Source organism: Diabrotica virgifera, chromosome 5 (assembly GCF_917563875.1).
Source record: "Diabrotica virgifera virgifera chromosome 5, PGI_DIABVI_V3a".
NCBI classification, from domain to species: Eukaryota; Metazoa; Arthropoda; class Insecta; order Coleoptera; family Chrysomelidae; genus Diabrotica; species Diabrotica virgifera.
The window spans coordinates 80,501,595-80,521,903 of NC_065447.1; the positions used below are offsets into that span (position 1 = coordinate 80,501,595).

Here is a 20,309-nt window from a genome sequence, read left to right on the forward strand (position 1 = left end):
GACCAGAATTCAGCATCGATGGAGACGAACAAAAAATAATGACCACAGAGGAAGAAAAAATAGTCATAACAGACAAAGAGATGAAACAAGCAATAAATTCCATGAAGAACAATAAAGCTGGAGGACCAGGAGGAATTGTGGCGGAACTAATCAAATACGGAACACATAAATTAAGAAGAATGATATGCCGAATCATGGAAAGAGCAATAAATGGAGAGGGCATCCCTAAACAATGGCAGGAAGCCTACATAACATCGATATACAAAAAAGGTAACAGAAGAGATTGCGAAAATTACAGGGGGATAAGCGTCATCGCTACAATGGGAAGACTGTATGGCAGGATCCTCAGGAACAAAATAGAGAAAAATATAGAAGGTAAAATCAGAGAACAAGCAGGTTTCACAGCAGGGAAATCATGTCTAGATCATATCCATACAATACAACAGACAATAGAGAAAAAAAGAGCTAAGAACAAATATGTACACATGGCGTTTATAGACCTTAGGAAGGCATACGACACCGTGCCAAAGAAAGAACTGTACAAAGCAATGACTAAAATAGGGATACCACCTAACACAAGCAATCAAAAACATGTACAGTGGAAATGAAGTAAATATAAAAATCGGAAACAAGGTAGTTGCTAACTTCAAAACAACAAAAGGATTACTACAGGGATGCCCAACGTCACCGACTCTATTTAAAATATTTTTAGAACACGCACTAACAACTTGGAAGACAAAGTGTAGGGGTATGGGAATACCGATAAGGGACGATTATCTCTACACATTGTGTTTCGCAGACGATCAGGTGGTGATGGCTCAAGATGAAGAGGATATCAGTTACATGGTAAGAAAACTAAAAGAGGAATACAAAAAGGTGGGCCTGGAAATAAATAAATATGAAGAAAACGGAATACTTAGTAATATCGGAAGAAGACGTAAAAAACTTAGAAGTAGAAGAACAAGTTGAAATAAAAGGAACGAAGAATTTTAAATATTTGGGCTTTATAATGTCGAAAAGCGGAACAACAGAAGCAGAAATAAAAAGTAGATTGGGTCAAACAAGATCTTGCATCAGACAACTCCATAATGTAATCTGGAATAAAAACATCAAGGGAAAAACAAAAAGAATGATATACCAAACAATAGTAAGAAGCATCATGACATATGCCGCAGAAATTTGGGTCATAAACAAAAAAACCCAAAAAAGCATTCTGGCAACCGAAATGGAATACTGGAGAAGATGCTGTGGTCTCACCAGAAGAGACAGAATAACAAATGAGGAGATAAGGAGAAGAATGCAAGTGGAAAAAGATGCCCTGCAATATATAGACGAGAGAAGACTGAAATGGTACGGCCACGTACGCAGAGCAGAAAACACTTGGATAAACGGTTGCAGAATGGAGCCCAAGAGGAACGAGAAGAAGAGGACGACCTAGAAGATCTTGGAAAAACGAAGTCGACGAAGCCATGTCTAAGAAAGGATTGGAAGACGGAGACTGGGAAGATCGAAAAAAATGGAAGTCCTGGCTGACGGAAGGGAAACGGCATTAGCTGTAGACAACCCTTTATATATATAAGTCATTATTGGTTAGCACCCTACTGATAGAATTTAAAACCATACAGCTCATAGAAACAGGATTATGCCTAGGAACGGAATGAACTTCCTGCTGTAATATTCTTGGTCCACCATTTACCTCTTCTAGCTCACGGTGTTATATCTTTGGTCTTCAAATAGTTTCTCTAGGTATTCTTTTAGTTAGACAACAAAAATTGGCTAATACTCTGACATCACAATTTATTCAAAAAACAATAATATTCCAAAGCATGTACATCACGATTTGTATTATGTGTTAATCATTTTGACAAAAAATAAAAAAATTCCTCCATAGTTAGTTTCAATCAACATCTTCGGGCCTCACAGGATGTGTCAATGGTATAACAGATTTTTGGTTCACATCTCTAGAACAAGCTTTTCTCATATCTAAAAAATCAATAGTTAATATTTAATGTGGAATATTATTAATCTTATTAATAAATTTATTTATTAACGGCATCCATTTACAAAAGTTTTAACAAAGCTCCACTTTAATAACAATAAATGTTTAAAATATCAGACATCTCAGAATAATAAACTATAACATAACAAACTTTAATACTTATTATAAGATACCTTTTAGTTGTAGTGTAGGAAACAAAGGTTGAACCTTGCAAAATGGGCACAAGTCCGGTTTTATTTATTTTCTGGTATATCAAGGGGTGCTTATTATAAGACTAACTTTTTCTGGAAAAATTTCGCCCCGGAACTCCCCTTTTCACCCCTTTAAAGGGGGTAATTTGTGGTTTTTGCGGAACGTAGCCCTTCCTGTACCTTTTACTAAAAATTTCTTTTATAGAAATATGAAGAAGACTATATTTTCTACGATTTATTTCCAACAGCTTATGTCTATCATCCACCGTTTAGCGAGGGTGGCGCCCCAAATTTGACAAGTTTTAAAAAAAGATGTTTTAAAAAAATATATATTTTTCCCTAACTGTAACGGAAATTAAGAAGAAATCCTACCGCAATTATTCACAAATAATTGATTGATTTTTTGGTATAGGTTCCACTTAAGGGTAATTGCCCATTTTTTAATTACAGGGTGTTACATTTTAAAAACCCCTTTTTATACCATCTGAACCGTTTATGCTAGAGTAGAAAGACTTTCAGCGATTGCCCATGTACTGGTGCTATTTACAAATTTGTATAATGCACCCCCATTTTCCCCGGAACCACCTAAAAAAAAGAAAAATTAATAAATAAAGTGATTTTCTTGGAATCCCACACAATGCCCTTTATTAATATGTTTCATACATTATTTTGTGCACGTTATTATTAGCTATGCATGGACACCAAAAGCGATTTCCTAGTGCAACCCCTGTAGCAAAAAAAATAAATAAATAAAATAGGGGTTGAATTTTTTTTTGTTTTTTGCCTTTTGATCCATATGGGCATATGCTTCATCAATAGTGCTTTTCAAAAATATATATGGTTATTGCAACCTCCCTGCGGAAACCACCCCTATCCTTGAAAATATACTGCAGAAACTACCCCTATCCCTTGGCGAGCATGTTTTTACGATTTTCTCATTACCTATGCATTATTTTTAAACAAAACTTATACAATGTTAAAGACCACTATTTACTCTAAAAATTAGGTCCGATTCATTTTTTTTGTATAAGCAACCTTTACGGCACACTGGCGCCGTAAACCTCATATATGCTTTGGCGGGCTCCAGTTTTTGTTTTCTTTTTCGTCATCTGTTTGTTTTATTGATAAAGTACTTATGTAAAATAAAACAACACAGTGTAACCTACAAATTATGACCTATGCACATTTTACTGTCTTTGCGCCCCAAAGCCACAGTGGTGGCCCAAAATCAATTTTTGCATATTTTCGCCACCTACACGCATTTTATTGCATTAATGCTACCTTAATAGCACAATATTCACCCTTAAGTGGTCGCTAAGCAGTGGCGGATCCAGGGAGGGATGATGGGGGCGATCATCCCCCACCCTCTCAAACCAAGTGATATTATATTTAAAGATTATAAAAATATTCATTTATTTTTATAGACATTTAACCAATTGGCACCCCTCTCTTAACGACGCTGGATCCGCCACTGTCGCTAAAGCATAAAAAGTACGCCATTTTTATAAAAATAATAATATAATTTAAATATTTCTATAAAAATAAATGAATATTTTTATAATCTTTAAATATAATATCACTTGGTTTGAGAGGGGGGGTGATCACCCCCATCACCCCTTCCTGGATCCGCCAGTACTTAGCGACCACTTAAGGGTGAATATTGTGCTATTAAGGTAGCATTAATGCAATAAAATGCGTGTAGGTGGCGAAAATATGCAAAAATTGATTTTGGGCCACCACTGTGGCTTTGGGGCGCAAAGACAGTAAAATGTGCATAGGTCATAATTTGTAGGTTACACTGTGTTGTTTTATTTTACATAAGTACTTTATCAATAAAACAAACAGATGACGAAAAAGAAAACAAAAACTGGAGCCCGCCAAAGCATATATGAGGTTTACGGCGCCACTGTGCCGTAACGGTTGCTTATACGAAAAAAATGAATAGGACCTAATTTTTAGAGTAAATAGTGGTCTTTATTCTTGTATAACTTTTGTTTAAAAGGAATGCATAGGTAATGAGAAAATCGTAAAAACATCCTCGCCAAGGAATAGGGGTAGTTTTTGCAGTATATTTTCAAGGATAGGGGTGGTTTCCGCAGGGATGTTGCAATAACCATATATATTTTTGAAAAGCACTATTGATGAAGCATATGCCCATACGGAGCCAAAAGCAAAAAACAAAAAAAAAATTCAACCCACCATTTTATTTATTTTTTTTTTGGCTGCAGGGGTTGCACTAGGAAATCGCTTTTGGTGTCCATGCATGGGTAATAATAACGTGCACAAAATGATATATGAAGCATATTAATAAAGAGCATTGTGTGCGAAGGATTCCAAGAAAATCACTTTATTTATTAATTCTTCTTTTTTTTTGGGTGGTTCCGGGGAAAAAATGGGGGTGCATTATACAAATTTGTAAATAGCACCAGTATATGGGTAATCGTTGAAAGTCTTTAAACTCTAGCATAAACGGTTTAGATGCTATAAAAAGGGGTTTTTTAAAATGTAACACCCTGTAATTAAAAAAAGGGCAATTACCCTTAAGTGAAACCTATACCAAAAAATCAATCAATTATTTGTGAATAATTGCGGTTAGATTTCTTCTTAATTTCGGTTACAGTTACGGAAAAATATATTTTTTTTAAAATCATCTTTTTTAAAAACTTGTCAACTTTGGAGCGCTACCCCCGCTAAACGGTGGATGATAGACATATGCTGTTGAAAACAGATCGTAGAAAATATAGTCCTCTTTATATTTCTATAAAAGAAATTTTTTGTAAAATGTACAGGAAGGTCTACGTTCCGCAAAAACCACAAATTACCCCCTTTAAGGGGTGAAAAGGAGGATTCCGGGGCGAAATTTTTTCAGAAAAAGTTAGTACTATAATAAGCACCCCTTAATATACCAGAAAAAAAATTAAACCGGACTTGTGTCCATTTTGCAAGGTTCAACCTCTGTTTCCTACACTATTGTTTTTTAAATAAACTGATTTTGGAGTCAAAAATATTTAAAAAATAAATAACCATTTTCATTTTCGTTGCAACACGAAACTGCAGCCGTATCATATTCTAATTTAATCAGAGAGTGCAGCAAGCACCTCTACCGGTTTTAAAACTTATTAGTCTCTCATCAGGAGGCACCAAAGAAATATAGGGGTAATAACCCTTCAAATATAAAATGTATGCTTTACAGATGCATATTTACTTAAAATGCCTTGTGATGGGCAAAAGGCAACAGGAATAATGCCCTAAGGTAAGGTATTTAAATTCCCAACATGTGGGATGCAAAAAAATTTGAGTTTATGTAGAGAAAAAAATGGTGTCGTCACTTCGCTCAACCCGAAGCTCAGTATATTCATATTTGGGTCTATGTTACGAACCAATCATGTAGTCGGTTCATTGATAACATAATTAGTGCGGTGAAATGGCACTGAAAAGATTTCAGATTGTCTATTGTTTCTACCAGGTACTTTAAGACTAACAAGTGATAACAATTGAGGACAATCTATAATGAGCTTAATGACTTTGTGTAGGAAACATACATCTAACAATGTCCTCCTTGACTGAAATGTTGGTAAATCAAGACTACCTCTTACTCACTGATAGTCATATTCCACTCTCCTGTATCCACTCCTAAAAGCTGATATCTACAAAAATTTATTTTGGACTGTTTCAATCTGTTCAATGTAAAAGTATTGTATGATGGGAACCATACTAGATCAATACTATATGAACCATATTACATTTACATTTATAATAGTATATCTGGAGGGACCGAGTTCAATTTCACGCACTGACAAATTTTTCAGTTTCTAGTTTAACTGAGCCGCCATCGTGATTCGGAGAACAAGTAAAGCCGTCGCTACGTAAGTGGTCGTTTAGTCATGTTAGGGACGCGACCTGAAAACCCTAACACTAGCCAGAAGGTTATACGAACTTGTTTAAAAAAAGGAAAAATAAAGAAGAAAATTGAAGAAAAAGAAAATTTAATTAAAGAGGAAAGAGAAATATACCTTCAGAAACAAAACAAGAGTTAATATTGTGTAATCTAAGGTTGTCAATTTCCTTTTTTTCAGATTCATCTTTACTTGTGTAATTGCTGAATTTATAAAATCTATTTTTTTTCTATATCTTCCCTGCCCTAAGTAAATACTATAGTATTTTTACTACAAAAACGTTATTACGTAGGTCAAAATTTTTGACGTAAGAGAACTGTCAAAACATTAGAATGTGACTTTTCATTATTGCCGTGTTTATAATAAACATAGCAATAATGAAAAGTCACATTCTAATGTTTTGACAGTTCTCTTACGTCAAAAATTTTGACCTACGTAATAACGTTTTTGTAGTAAAAATACTATATTCTCTGCTTTTTGTATTTTAAATATGCCATCCAAATAGAAAATGGCTATTGTACACTGCCTCGCAAAATTCCAGGAGTCTAAATTTATTTTAAGTAAAGTTAAAAAGCATTAAAAAAAGTTCAATAACAAGCCATAACATAAAAAACAAGTTCCAAAATATTAATGCAGTTAACAACAATAATTTCCAATTTTTTTACTCAAATCGTAATCATAAAATAATTCTAAAATATGGATATTAAAATCAAAAATTTCCTCCTCAAGCTCCAATAATATGTTTAGTTGTTACTGGCATATATTGGATGAAAGCAGCAATCTTGTTTTGTGGTACTTGTTTGCACTCGTTTACCAGTACCTATTTTAACACTTTAACTCCCAGCTTTATGACAACCCATGACAGGCCCGGCTCAAGAGATTTTTTAGCCGCCCTGGGCAAATTTTGCAACCGCCTTTGTCCTCTAAATTTTGCCACCGCCTTGGACCCGTGAGTTACACACTGAAATGGACAAGAATAAGTTGTGCCCACTAGTGGCCGTGGGTTGGACAGAAAACTTACTGTGCCTGTGGGTGGTGCACATGGGAGCGAAAGTGTTAAGGATACCACAGTTCTAAACTTGGTATAATTTTGCCTAATTATTCTTCTCAAGGTGTCGCACAAATGATATTATATTGGGTCAAGGTCTGGATTTCTAGCAGGCCGGGTTAGTATCCGAACACTAACATCTATTAAGTATATCATTGTTACACTGGCTATGTGGGGCTGAGCATTATCATGCATCCTGAAAATATTTTCACCCACAAAATGCACATAAGGTACCGCATGTTCTTTTTTAATTATTAAATTAAAAATAAATTTAAATTACCTACTCAGTAACGAAGCATTTGCGAACATATGTTTACTTATAAAGCAAATGCCCAAGTAGCAATTTGTCGACGCGACAACGTTGTCTACCGCGTGGCAACGTTTTGTTACAACGTTGTTATTGCCTAGAAGACGACCCTATTCTGCACTAATTTGGTGGAAGATTTTTGAGTTGTCTTGACGTTGCCTAGGCAACCTCCTATGAAGCAACATCGTTTCGTAAGCGTTGCATAAGACAACTGAAGCGACTATAAAAAGAACCTGCGCGTGCAATGGTTGCTCAAGGAGTCAGACTGGTTATGTTTTTTTACCTATATTTTTAACACCTGTATGGTGTATGCGAAAACCAAAAAGGTAACTATTTTGACATCGTATTAGGTATTTAAATTTATATAAATACATAAAGGACTTAAACAAAATTACCTGATCTGAAATTTATAAACGCATCTCAGATTACCGTCAAATATGGATATTTCACCTTTAAAAAACACACGCGCTACTTTTTTACGACATTTTTGACAAAAAATATGCAAGTTTAAAAAAATCTAATTTTAATATAAAAGTCAAAATTTATGTTAAAGATGTTCTGTATAAAATTAATGTATTGATGGTGCTTTTAAAGGTATCAGAAAATGCCTGCATTTTTTATATTCTGTGTTTTCATTTTCTTTACATCCCAAAAATCTCAAGTAAAACCAAAATGGTGCATTAAATAATATTACCAATATTACTAAAAAAATACCTTATTACCAACCCTAGACCTATAAGACAACTTAGAAGTCCAATCGCCAACCAAACCCGGCCGCACTGACTATCCCAACCATTTTAGAACCCACCCTCTTATTGGGTGACAGAGAGGTCATGTGACCAGTGTCAAAAGTGTAGTATTCTCCTTAACAGCGTTGCCACATTTAGGAGATTTCTACTTTTTTGGTAGATTTTTGATATTTTTTAAAATATTCTAGTAGGTAATATTTTTTAGTAGATTTTTGGTATATCTCAACATTTTGTTATGACTAAAATAAAATTTGCTTTCTAATAGTATTTACCCCATTTCTAAATTAATTTTCAGACATTTGGTTACAATTTCCCAATGTCATTACCGAAAATAAGATTCAGGGCGTAGATGATGATATTACAGAGAAATGAAACTGGAAACTGGATTCTTGTGTAACAAACTTGCAGATTTCAAGTAACAGTGCAAGCAGTATTTCAGGTGTTATTGAAGAGTTCTGGCATTCGGTGAGCCTATTAGAAGCTAACGATGCAAAACTAAAATATCTAAACATATGTAACTTTGCAAAACACAAAATGTTGTGTTCACGTGTTTCTAATGTTAAAAGCGAAACAATTGTTTGAAGAATTTGATCCAGACATGCAGATGTTAAAATTAGTGGATGACAAAATATTCTAGTTGTTAAATATACCTATTCATTTTTTTTAATCATGAGGAAACTATAATAAGTATTTTTGAAAAATTTAAACGCAGAATGAAAGACTGCATTATTTAGAAAAACCAAAACGTTTCTTTTGAATGAGATATTTGGAATTAAAATGACACATTTTGTCTTTTTTTCACCCCTGTAACTTATTAAAATAAACATTATAGAAGTTTTCAGGGACTTTCGGTCCTCGGTAATAACGTAATCTTTCTTTCTGCGTTTAAATTTTTCAAAATACTTATTAGTTTTCTCAGGATTTGCAAAAAATGAAAACATTTAAAATACATTGAACATTTTAACGGGCGACATTTTGCGCCTATCCCCTTAAGTTAGCTGTGTTTTTATTATAAAAAATCCCAAATATATCCCAAAAATCCTTAAGTATATTTCAGTTTTTCATTTGGTAGATTTTAGCTAAAAAATTATAATTACCAGTTGGTGGTTTGGAATAATTAGGTTTCCAATTTTTTGGAATTTCTCTTGGGACTGAAGACGGATATGCAGGTTACTGTATAAGTATACTGTATTTACATGACCTAAAAAGAATCTACTGATTTTGTGAAAGCAAAACTACTGAAAGAGTAAAAACTGACCTGGCAACCCCGTCTAGCAAAGCTGATACAAAGATTTAAAGATTAAGGTTATCAAATCTACTGATAAAACAGTGGACAATGGAATGGAAACCAGCTATTAAAAAAACAAATAAACAGGTTGTTAAATAAATCGAAAATTTCCAGCAAAATAAAACATAATAATAAGACAAAAATAAGGTTATAAAGTAAATTCTTTTTCTCCTTCTGAAGTTGCGGCAAAGGTGTCACACACCTAGAACAACACCTAGGGTCGTGACAGACAACTTCAGAGTCGGCCAGAAAACCCAAATCGGCCAGGGCGTAAATTAGTTTAGCATTATAACGTTTTTAAGTCGTTGCGATTGTTGAAAAAACTGAACTGTGATATGTAGTTGTCACAATGGTAATATTTAGTTGCCCGTATAACTAAAGGTATTACTTAACGTTGTAACATCGTAATATCAGTCGGGATAGGGGACGTTGGCCGAAACAACTGAAAATGTTTTCGGGCAACGTTATAAACAGTGCATTTGTTGTACTGACAACCAATGCGTCGAAAAATTGCTACTTGGGTGGTCATTATTTTTTCATGACAAGTTTGTCGCACTTATTTAGAAATACCCAGTATTGACGAAGAGCATGACTACTTGTTAAAGTACTTAACTTTTTTTATTATCCAAAAGAAGCGAATGAATAAAAAAACAGAGTGTTAAGAAAACCTGTGGCTGTAGTTGAGTTTAAATTTCAGTTTATTATAAATGCTAGAATATTCCACAGGGTGTAGTGAATATTGAGAAAAATCATAGTTTGATTGGTACACCCGGTAAAATGATAATTTACCTGTCAAGAATCAATATTATTACAACGATATTGTTAAAGAATAAGGCTATAACATATTAAAAAAATCATTTAAATCGGACAAGAGGTTCAGGAAATTTGAGGCACCAAAAATGACGCATTTTGTGGGTGGCCCGTTTTCTCTGACCCGCAGTGTATGTGTTATAGTCAAAGCCCGAATTTCAGGCACTCCTAGGTTTGACTAGGCAATCCTCAGGTCTGACTGACGGTCTTAGTCAAAGCCCGAAATAAATTACAGTTTCGGCCTTTGACTAGTCAAACCTAGGAGAGACTAAGTTGGTCAGGCAAAGGTCGAAATTTAATTTTATTACATCGAGGTTTGACTAGTCAAACCCCGATTAGCTATTAAAATGTCGTAATTTGTTAGATTAGGTTTAATAAAACGTCATTTTTTAATTTTAATGTTTATTATTTTTATATTGTCTAATTAAAATAAAAAAATTAGTGTTTATTCTCACATGTTGAGGCATTATGGCATATAGGGTTGCACAATAGGTACGTTAGACCTTTTACACTTACATAATTTTGAAGAGCATTTCTTATTGAAATAGCATTTTATAAAGCCTTGTCTTCGAAATATAGAATCTTTTGTACTAATTTTTCTTAGAGACAACTTAACGTCTGTAACATCTTCGAAATTAAGAAAATTCTCTTTGTATTCTCGTATTTGATTTCTTGAAAAAAGTGTGTTTATTGTTCCGTATTTCGTAGCAGCTCTATATAAACCGTCAATTGTTTTATCCTGTATGATACTCAAAATATTTTGAACATCTCCTATGGCTCTATCAAAGCTGGGGATAGGTATTGTTACAGTTTTTCTGATCGAAACTGGAGGAAATTTTTTTTCACTTAATTATTTCATAGCAGTAGCCTGGGCATGAAGACCTTCAATCGCCTTTCCTTTATTTATTTTAATATTTTCTGTCTACAAATGTAACTTTTCTTTCAAAACCTTCATAGTATGCACCAAGTGTGCTGTCAGTGCACACAACATGTATCATCTGATTACAAATTATGCACGTATGTGCGTCTGAGCTCTCTTTTTTACAAATATGTACAACAAACCACATCTGAAGAACTTAAGAAGTAATCTGAATTGTAAAAACTGAAATGGTTTTTGTACACACTTATGACTACTGAATGACAAGGAAAAAGAGTACTTTTGAAGTGTGAAAAATATTTAATTCCTAGCTGCGCGCTTTATGCTTATAAAGCAATCTACAGAGATATGGTCAATAATTTGAAAATACCACTATGAAGAGAGAGGGATCCCATGTAAGATTGAAAAAGACTTTTTGTTATGCAGTTTTTTATTGATTGAAAAAACTTTGTTCGACGTTTGGAAAACGTCGACGTTTCGCAACTGACAACAAGATTTTTTTCAAACCTCGAACAATGTTTTTTCAATCAATAAAAAACTGCATAAGAAAAATTCTTTTTTAATCTTACATGAGATCCCTCTCTCTTCATACTGGTATTTTGAAATTATTGACCATAGCTCTGAAGGTAGCTTTATAAGCCGAAAGCGCTGAGCTAGGAATTAAATATTTTACACACTTCAAAAGTACTCTTCTCTCCCTGTCATTCAATAGTCATAAGTGTGTACAAAAACGATTTAAGATTGTATAATTCAGATTACGTCTTCAGATGGAGTTGGTTGTATTTGCCAAAAAGAAAGCTCTGACGCACATACGTGCATAATTTGTATTCAATTGGTACATGTACCAGACGTTAAGCCGTCTCTAAGAGAAATTAGTACAAAAGATTCTAAATTTGGAGGACAAGGCTTTATAAAATGCTACTGCATTAAGAAATGCTCTTCAAAATTATGTAAAAGGTCTAACGTATTGTGCAACTCTAATTGCCATAATGCCTCAACATGTGAGAATAAACACTAATAATTACGACAATTTAGAAATAATAAACATTAAAATAAAAAATTACGTTTTATTAAACCTAATCTAATAAATTACGACATTTTAATAGCTGATCGGGATTTAACTAGTCAAACCCCGATTTCATAAAATTAAATTTCGACCTTTGCCTGACCAACTTAGTCTCTCCTAGGTTTGGCTAGTCAAAGGCCGAAACTGTAATTTATTTCGGGCTTTGACTAAGACCGTCAGTCAGACCTGATGATTGCCTAGTCAAACCTAGGAGTGCCTAAAATTCGGGCTTTGACTATAACATATGTACTAACTTTCACACACTTCCGGCTTAAGTCAAAATTAATTACTAAATGTATGTAAAGTTAAGTTATGAACAAAAGATGGGTTATCATACACTTATAAGATTAAAATAAATCTTACCATAGGCATCTTCATCTGGATCACCCGAATAATATTCAAGAACTGTTCGATACACAATATATCCCAAATGATTGTACATATTTATAGCTACTTTGTTACTAACTCTAACAAAAAGATCCACAAAATAGGCCCTCTTCCTAAAATAAAGCACCAAAATTTAACTTTATGTATATCACAGTAGAACGTCAATAATCCGGATTAATTGGGACCAGACCCCAACCGGATTATAAAATTATCCGAATTATCGAAATTACCTTAAAAAAGGCCAGTATACATATTTAAGTACAACAAATTTATATTTTCTCTCATCTTATACAGTAAAGGTTCTAGATAGACAAGGCGAAACCGGCGGGATCTTTGGAAAAAACATTCCCATTAGATTTTCTTGCATAATCACAGTCGTGAGACACCCCAGAATAAAGTTCAAGAAGTCGCCCACGCGAAAAGTGGTCCAAATTTTTTAAACGATTTTCAAGGAAAACATTTCGTTTATAAATTCGCAAAAGTGTGTGTGTTATTGCGTTGCCGCTCCTGCAATACTCAGATCAGATTTATCGATGGATTCTTATGTAGTTTTTTCTTCTGAATCCAAATATGAAAACGGCATTTCGATATTTCTAACCGTCTTCGAGATAATCCACCTCAAAGTCTAAAATGTGACGTCACAATCGTTTTATTTTCTTCCGACACACTACACGTCCAGCTGAAATCGTTGCTATTAAGTAGGCTAGTTTTTAAATCTCGATTTGTTAAGTAAAGCATAGGTTATTTACATTTGAGTTTGACACTTCGTGAATGTCAAAGTAAATTTTAAATTAAGTATTAATAAAACATCAATGACATTTCATAGTGAATTTAATTATTATATAAAATAAATAAGATGTTAAAAAATACAATTTGAATATATTTTAAAAGCAATAATTTATTAACAGCTTTAAAAAGGTTTATACGAGCATTCGGCCTCCCCTTTATGATAAATGGACTGTTCCATTTGCTATGAAATTAAAATATAGTCGGTTCGCTAAACTCGACAAAACTGGCTATTGATTTTAGTAGCTAATTTTTTTGTTTTTGCGAATTTTGCCAAAATTGACAAAATTACTACTTAGTTAGTAATCATTAACTAATTAGTAATTTTTTTTGCCAAATTGGCAAAATTATTGACTAAAATCACTAACCAGTTGTGTCTGAGTTTAACGAACCCACAGTATATGAAATAATATTGTTTGGTATAAAAAATTATGGTCCGATATATGCAAATACATCCTTCTAATGGAAAAAAATATTTGAAGATTTTTCTCAAATTATGGATACCAACAACATTTTCATTTATAACTCTTTTATTTTTAATTTGACGAAGAAAAGTTATTCATAAAAAGCTCTTCATGTTCTAAGATTTATGATGGAATGTAAAATTAATAACCATCATGTAAAATTTTATTAATTTTATATGAGGTATATAAAAAATATGAATTTCGATCAAGAGTAAACTACCTTTATAGTTCATAACATTTAAATTAGAACGATATAATTGCACATTAAAACATAATTATTAATTCTAAACTACTTTTCATAATAGCAATTTTCCATATTATGAATTAAAATACGTAAATAAACAAAGTTTTCGTTATGATAATGCTCGCATTTTCAGCTTGTTTTTAATCAAATTGCAAAAATCAATGTTTTCGGCCGGGACAAATTTTTTTTAGATATTTCGGACCATTCGGGACAAAAAAAGGTCTCTTGTAATTTTTCTCTAAAGTTGATCGTGTTCGAGTTATAATAGTGCGGCAGATTCGTGCAAATATTATAAGAATTGCACATTTAATGATACAAGCATATAATTTAATGTTGTTCTGAAGCTATTTTCTTGTGGCATTTTTACAATTTTAACTATTTATAGTGGGAAATAAGCCACAATATTATTAAAAATGATTTTTATTAACGTTTCGACGCCCAAATCGGGTGCCGTTGTCAAAATACAAAATACTACTAACATAAACAAAAATGTTGTTGCTTAGTAAAAAAAATTCTTCTAATAATTTATTTAATTTGACTCATTTATATCGGCAATTCAGATACATATGATACATTTTAAAGTAGAAGACTTTAAAATGATATTGCCAATATTTATGAGTTGCGTTCCTGGGACGACTTTACTGAAAGATAGTTCATTCGATTACATGAAATCAACCCCAACTCAAGAATATCCGTCACAAAAAAATCATAGCATGTGATCTGTCTTTAAAAAGACAACCAAATGCAACGGTGACATTAAAATTCTCGCGTTAGAGATCTCATAGTAAATCACGAGGGAAAACCAGGAAAAACCTCGTGATACTATCCCGACATCGTAAGTATTTGGTCTTACATTTAATTTACTCTCAAAATTAATACCAAATTCTGACTTTACTATAATTTTGTTTAAATTATAAATAATATCAATAATACATGGATATATAAGTAATACTAAAATATAAAGTATGTACTAACTCGACTATTGACTTACTAATTGTGGTATTTTCTTTATATTGACTTCCTCTTTCAGTATGGGTAATCCTACTGCATTCCACCGAGGAATTTGCGACACAAATTCCATAGGATGTGGATACCCATACTGAAAGAGGAAGTCAATAGAAAGAAAATACCACAATTAGTAAGTCAATAGTCGAGTTAGTACATACGTTATATTTTAGTATTACTTATATATCCATGTATTATTGATATTATTTATAATTTAAACAAAATTATAGTAAAGTCAGAATTTGGTATTAATTTTGAGAGTAAATTAAATGTAAGACCAAATACTTACGATGTCGGGATAGTATCACGAGGTTTTTCCTGGTTTTCCCTCGTGATTTACTATGAGATCTCTAACGCGAGAATTTTAATGTCACCGTTGCATTTGGTTGTCTTTTTAAAGACAGATCACATGCTATGATTTTTTTGTGACGGATATTCTTGAGTTGGGGTTGATTTCATGTAATCGAATGAACTATGTTTCAGTAAAGTCGTACCAGGAACGCAACTCATAAACATTGGCAATATCATTTTAAAGTCTTCTACTTTAAAATGTATCATATGTATCTGAATTGCCGATATAAATGAGTCAAATTAAATAAATTATTAGAAGAATTTTTTTTACTAAGCAACATTTTTGTTTATGTTAGTAGTATTTTGTATTTTGACATTGTCACCCGATTTGGGCGTCGAAACGTTAATAAAAATCATTTTTTAATAATATTGTGTCTTATTTCCCACTATAAATAGTTAAAAAGCATATAATTTGGTCCACATATACTGCACATATAAAGGTAGAAATTTAGATATGAGGCCATCTCAGATTTTGCCTTTTACAAAAATGACGGTCATTCAAAATTGGCGACTATACATATATGACTAATAGCACGATATCTTTTTAATGAAAAGTCCGATCTCAACCAAATTTGCTACATAGGTTCTTTTTGTGATTGCAAGATCAATATCGTGAACTGGAAGGTAATACCACCATTGAAAACAGCGTAAGAATATGTTCTAGAAAATATTTTGAACTTTTTAGTTATGTTAATTACCATTTAATAAATGCATAACGTATCTTCACATGTACCTATGTGTGGTAGATTCGTGCAAATATTATAAGAATTATTGTGCATTTAATGGTAGAAGCATCTAATTTGGACCACATATACTACACATACAAAAGTTCAAATTTAGATATGAGGCCATCTTAGATTTTGCCTTTTACAAAAATGGCGAGCATTCAAATTGGCGGCTGTACATATGTGACTAATAGCACGATAACTTTTGACCGAAAAGTCCGATTTCAGCCAAATTTGGCACCAAGGTTCTTTTTTTAATGAGTATGATCTAGGTCTTGAACCGAGAGAATCGGTTTACCAGAAGTTGTGTTTTTACTGTTTTTTATGTAAAACTATGTTGTTTATTTTCAATTCTTCCACCCTGTATATATTAATTTTTCAAAAAGGTAATACTGCCATTGAAAAGAGTGTAAAAATATTTTTTAGGAAAGATTTTGAACTTTTTAGTTATGTTAATTATCATTTAATAAATGCATAACGTATCTTCACATGTAGCTATGTGCGGCAGATTCATTTTGAATGCCCGCCATTTTTGTAAAAGACAAAATCTAAAATGGCCTCGTATCTAAATTTGAATCTTTGTATGTGTAGTGTGTGTGGTCCAAATTATATGCTTTTACCATTAAGTGTACAATAATTCTTATATTATTTGCACGAATCTGCCGTACATAGGTTCATAGGTAGGTACATGTGAAGATACGTTATGCATTTATTAATTGGTAATTATCATAACTAAAGAGTTCAAAATATTTGCTAAAAAATATTTTTACGCTCTCTTCAACGCCGGTATTACCTTTTTGAAAAATTAATATATACAGGGTGAAAGAATTGGTAAAAAACGACATGTTTTTACATAAAAATTCGGAAAAACACAGCTTTTGGTAAATCGATTCTTTCGGTTCAAGACCTTGGTCTTACACATCAAAAAAAGAACCTATATACCAAATTTGGTTGAAATCAGACTTTTCATTCAAAAGTTATCGTGCTATTAGTCACATATGTATAGTCGCCATTTTGAATGCCCGCTATTTTTGTAAAAGGTAAAATCTGAGATGGCCTTATATCTAAATTTGAACCTTGATATGTGTAGTATATGTGGTCCAAATTATATGATTCTACCATTAAATTCACAATAATTCTTATAATATTTGCACGAAGCTGCCACACATAGGTACATGTGAAGATACGTTATGCATTGATTAAATGATAATTAACATAACTAAAAAGTTCAAAATATTTTCTAAAAAATATTTTTACGCTCTTTTCAATTGCGGTATTACCTTTTTGAAAAATTAATATATACAGAGGGAAAAAATTTAAAAAAAAACTTATTTTTACATAAACAACCAGTAAAAACACAATTTCTGGTAAATCGATTCTTCTGGTTCACCACATCCATCTTGTTAATCAAAAAAAGAACCTATATACCAAATTTGGTTGAAATCGGACTTTTCGTTCAAGAGTTATGGTACTATTAAACACATATGTATAGTCGCCATTTTGAATGCCCGCCACTTTTGTAAAAGGCAAAATCTGAGATGGCCTCATATCTAAATTTGAACCTTTATATGTGTAGTATGTGTGGTCCAAATTATATGCTTGTATCATTAAATGTGCAATTGTTTCACATATCGGCCGCACTATAAGCAATTTAAAATTTGAAAAACGCGAAAATGGCCATTTTTAAGACTTAATAACTCGGTTAAAAATTATTATTATGAAAGTCAGAAAGTGACTAAATCAAATTTAAAGCCCCCTCCCCTACATGATCCTGAAGAAATTTGTGTCATTAATTTATTACTAAGCTGTTATTTTAATTATTAATAATGAGCGATAACATCGTATTGACGCAGCTGTAAATGTGAGTGCGAGTGAGATTCGCCATTGGACTGCCTGAATGGCATCTCTTTCGCACTCATCATGGACGGCCGCCTAATACGTGCATGGCGCTCATTACTATTACTTAAAAATAACAGCTTAGTTATCAAATAATGACAAAAATGTCTTCAGGATCTTGTAAGGGGGGCTTTAAACTTTGATTTAGTCACTTTCTGACTTTCATAGTAATAACTTTTAACTGAGTTATTAAGCCTTGAAAAGCGCCATTTTTCGTTTTTTTTTCAATTTTAAAATGCTTTTACCTTGAAAATGATCAACTTTAGATAAAAATTACAAGAGGCCTTTTTTATCCAGAATGGTCCAAAAAAAAAAACGTAAAAAAATTGTCCGGGCCAAAAACATTGATTTTTTGCAATTTGATAAAAAAAAATTGGACCTCTTTTCGCGTGGGCGGCTTCTTGAATCTTATTCTGGAATGTCTTACGAATGTGATTATTCAAAAAAATCTCATGGGAATATTTTCTCCAAAGAACCCGCCGTTTTCGCCTTGTCTAAGAGGTAAAATTAATCAAAACATGTGTACAGTAAAAACATTAGACACTATTTCAGCTTTTAAAAAAATGTGTAATAGATTTTTGAACTGTGGAAGTAGTTCGTTTTTTCGCAGCTAAGTCCTTAATTCGTTTTGAAAGAATCAGCTGAGTGGGTGAGCTCTCGTTTTGTTTCTCCAGCCATGACATCAGTGTCTCCGCTGAGACAAACGCTTCAGAATGAGTTGTGTCTGTTTATTCTGTCTTATGTTCTGTGTCGTCACTATCAGATCCCCTTTTTGCGGCCACAGGCCATCACCCCCTTGACAAGAAAGAGCATAGTGCAAGGGCAGATGCCATGTAAAGTCGACTTTACACTACATGATTTATCATGTGATTTGTCATATGATTTTTCCCATGACGAGCCGCATGACAATGCTTATGACAAAACGAGCCGTATAAAAAATGCAAAATCATATGACAAATCACACAGTGTAAACATGTAAATTTCACTCCATGACCAAATCATATGACAAATCACATGATAAATCATGTAATGTAAAGTCGACTTAAGTTGTTTTGTTTTTGCTAGATACAAATCCGGATTATTGACGATCTGGATTTTTGACAACCGCATTATCGACGTTCTACTGTAAATTACTCCAAAGAGTCTTCTTAACATAGACGAATATACATCTACAGTTGTTCCGTTGGATCTTTGCATAAAGGTAATGATTCATTATCCATTTGCAAACAAGTTAAATCAAAACATTAAGTGAAACATTTGACATGTACTGTGAACGTAATTATTAAGAAATGGCTACTTATTTTTGATCTTTTTTCACTATTGAGGAGATTGATTGACTCAATATTAAACAGCTTGAACATCATACCGACTATTACTAATATAAAGATAAATATAGAACAGTAATAAATAAATTAAAAAAAAAACAAAAAGTTGCACAGTAATCTTGAAAATGGGCCAATGTCACTGAAAATCATAAATTTCAAAATTCTTAGTAAATATTGTATAGTTGAACCAGAGAACTAAGAGGCTCATCAATCAGCAAAGCAAGGTATTATTGTATTATTGTATAAGTCATGAAAATCCATAAATAAGGGATCTACCTGTTTTGTAGAATGATCCCTTGTTTATATAATTTCACAAATCGAACAAATCGCCCCTGTCCGAGGGCCTCGCGGCATAGAGATTTATACAGTATTTAAACTTAAGGGCGCGTCCATAGTGCACGCTGGTTTCCGAATCAGAAAGCCGAGGGCGATTAACAATTGAGATATTTACGATTAACAATTGAGCGAGCGCGTTAATGTTCGAGAATGTCAATCGCCATTTTAATTCACGAGTTCGTTACAAAACTTTTCCGTCGACCGTACTTTTCAGAAATAAAGGTATATCAATCTTTTGATTTTTCAAATACACAGAATTTTAAACAATAAAGTAAATAATGACATACAATGACAGATAGTACTAACAGCGGCTACTTGATTTTAAATTTTTTAGTGGGAATATAAATAGGTATATTTTTGGTTGCCTACACCACAGGTCACTGCCAATCACAGAGCGTTTAATTAATTTATGCAAGCAATGTATGTTGTGTTGCCTATAATGAAATCGTTCATTAATAGAAAATCATTCATTAATAGGGGTCATCAATCATCAATCAATGATTTTGAGGGTGTTAAAATTGATCATAAATGGACGGTCGACGGCAAAAATTATTAAAAA

At 32.8% G+C, this 20,309-nt stretch overlaps 1 protein-coding gene across 2 annotated transcripts in view; it reads right to left on the minus strand.

Annotated features, from left to right (window-relative positions):
• Positions 1–1,780: 1,780 nt before the first annotated feature.
• LOC126884248 (N-alpha-acetyltransferase 20) overlaps positions 1,781–20,309 on the minus strand; it is a 40,866-nt gene continuing 22,337 nt past the window's right edge. For both annotated transcript variants that reach the window (XM_050650180.1, XM_050650181.1), the window contains 2 exons: positions 12,595–12,731; positions 1,781–1,983 (listed from right to left, as the gene is read on the minus strand). In XM_050650180.1, coding sequence (XP_050506137.1) covers positions 1,898–1,983; positions 12,595–12,731 — 223 coding nt within the window. In that variant the 3' untranslated portion in view covers positions 1,781–1,897. The remainder of the gene's footprint in view (positions 1,984–12,594; positions 12,732–20,309) is intronic.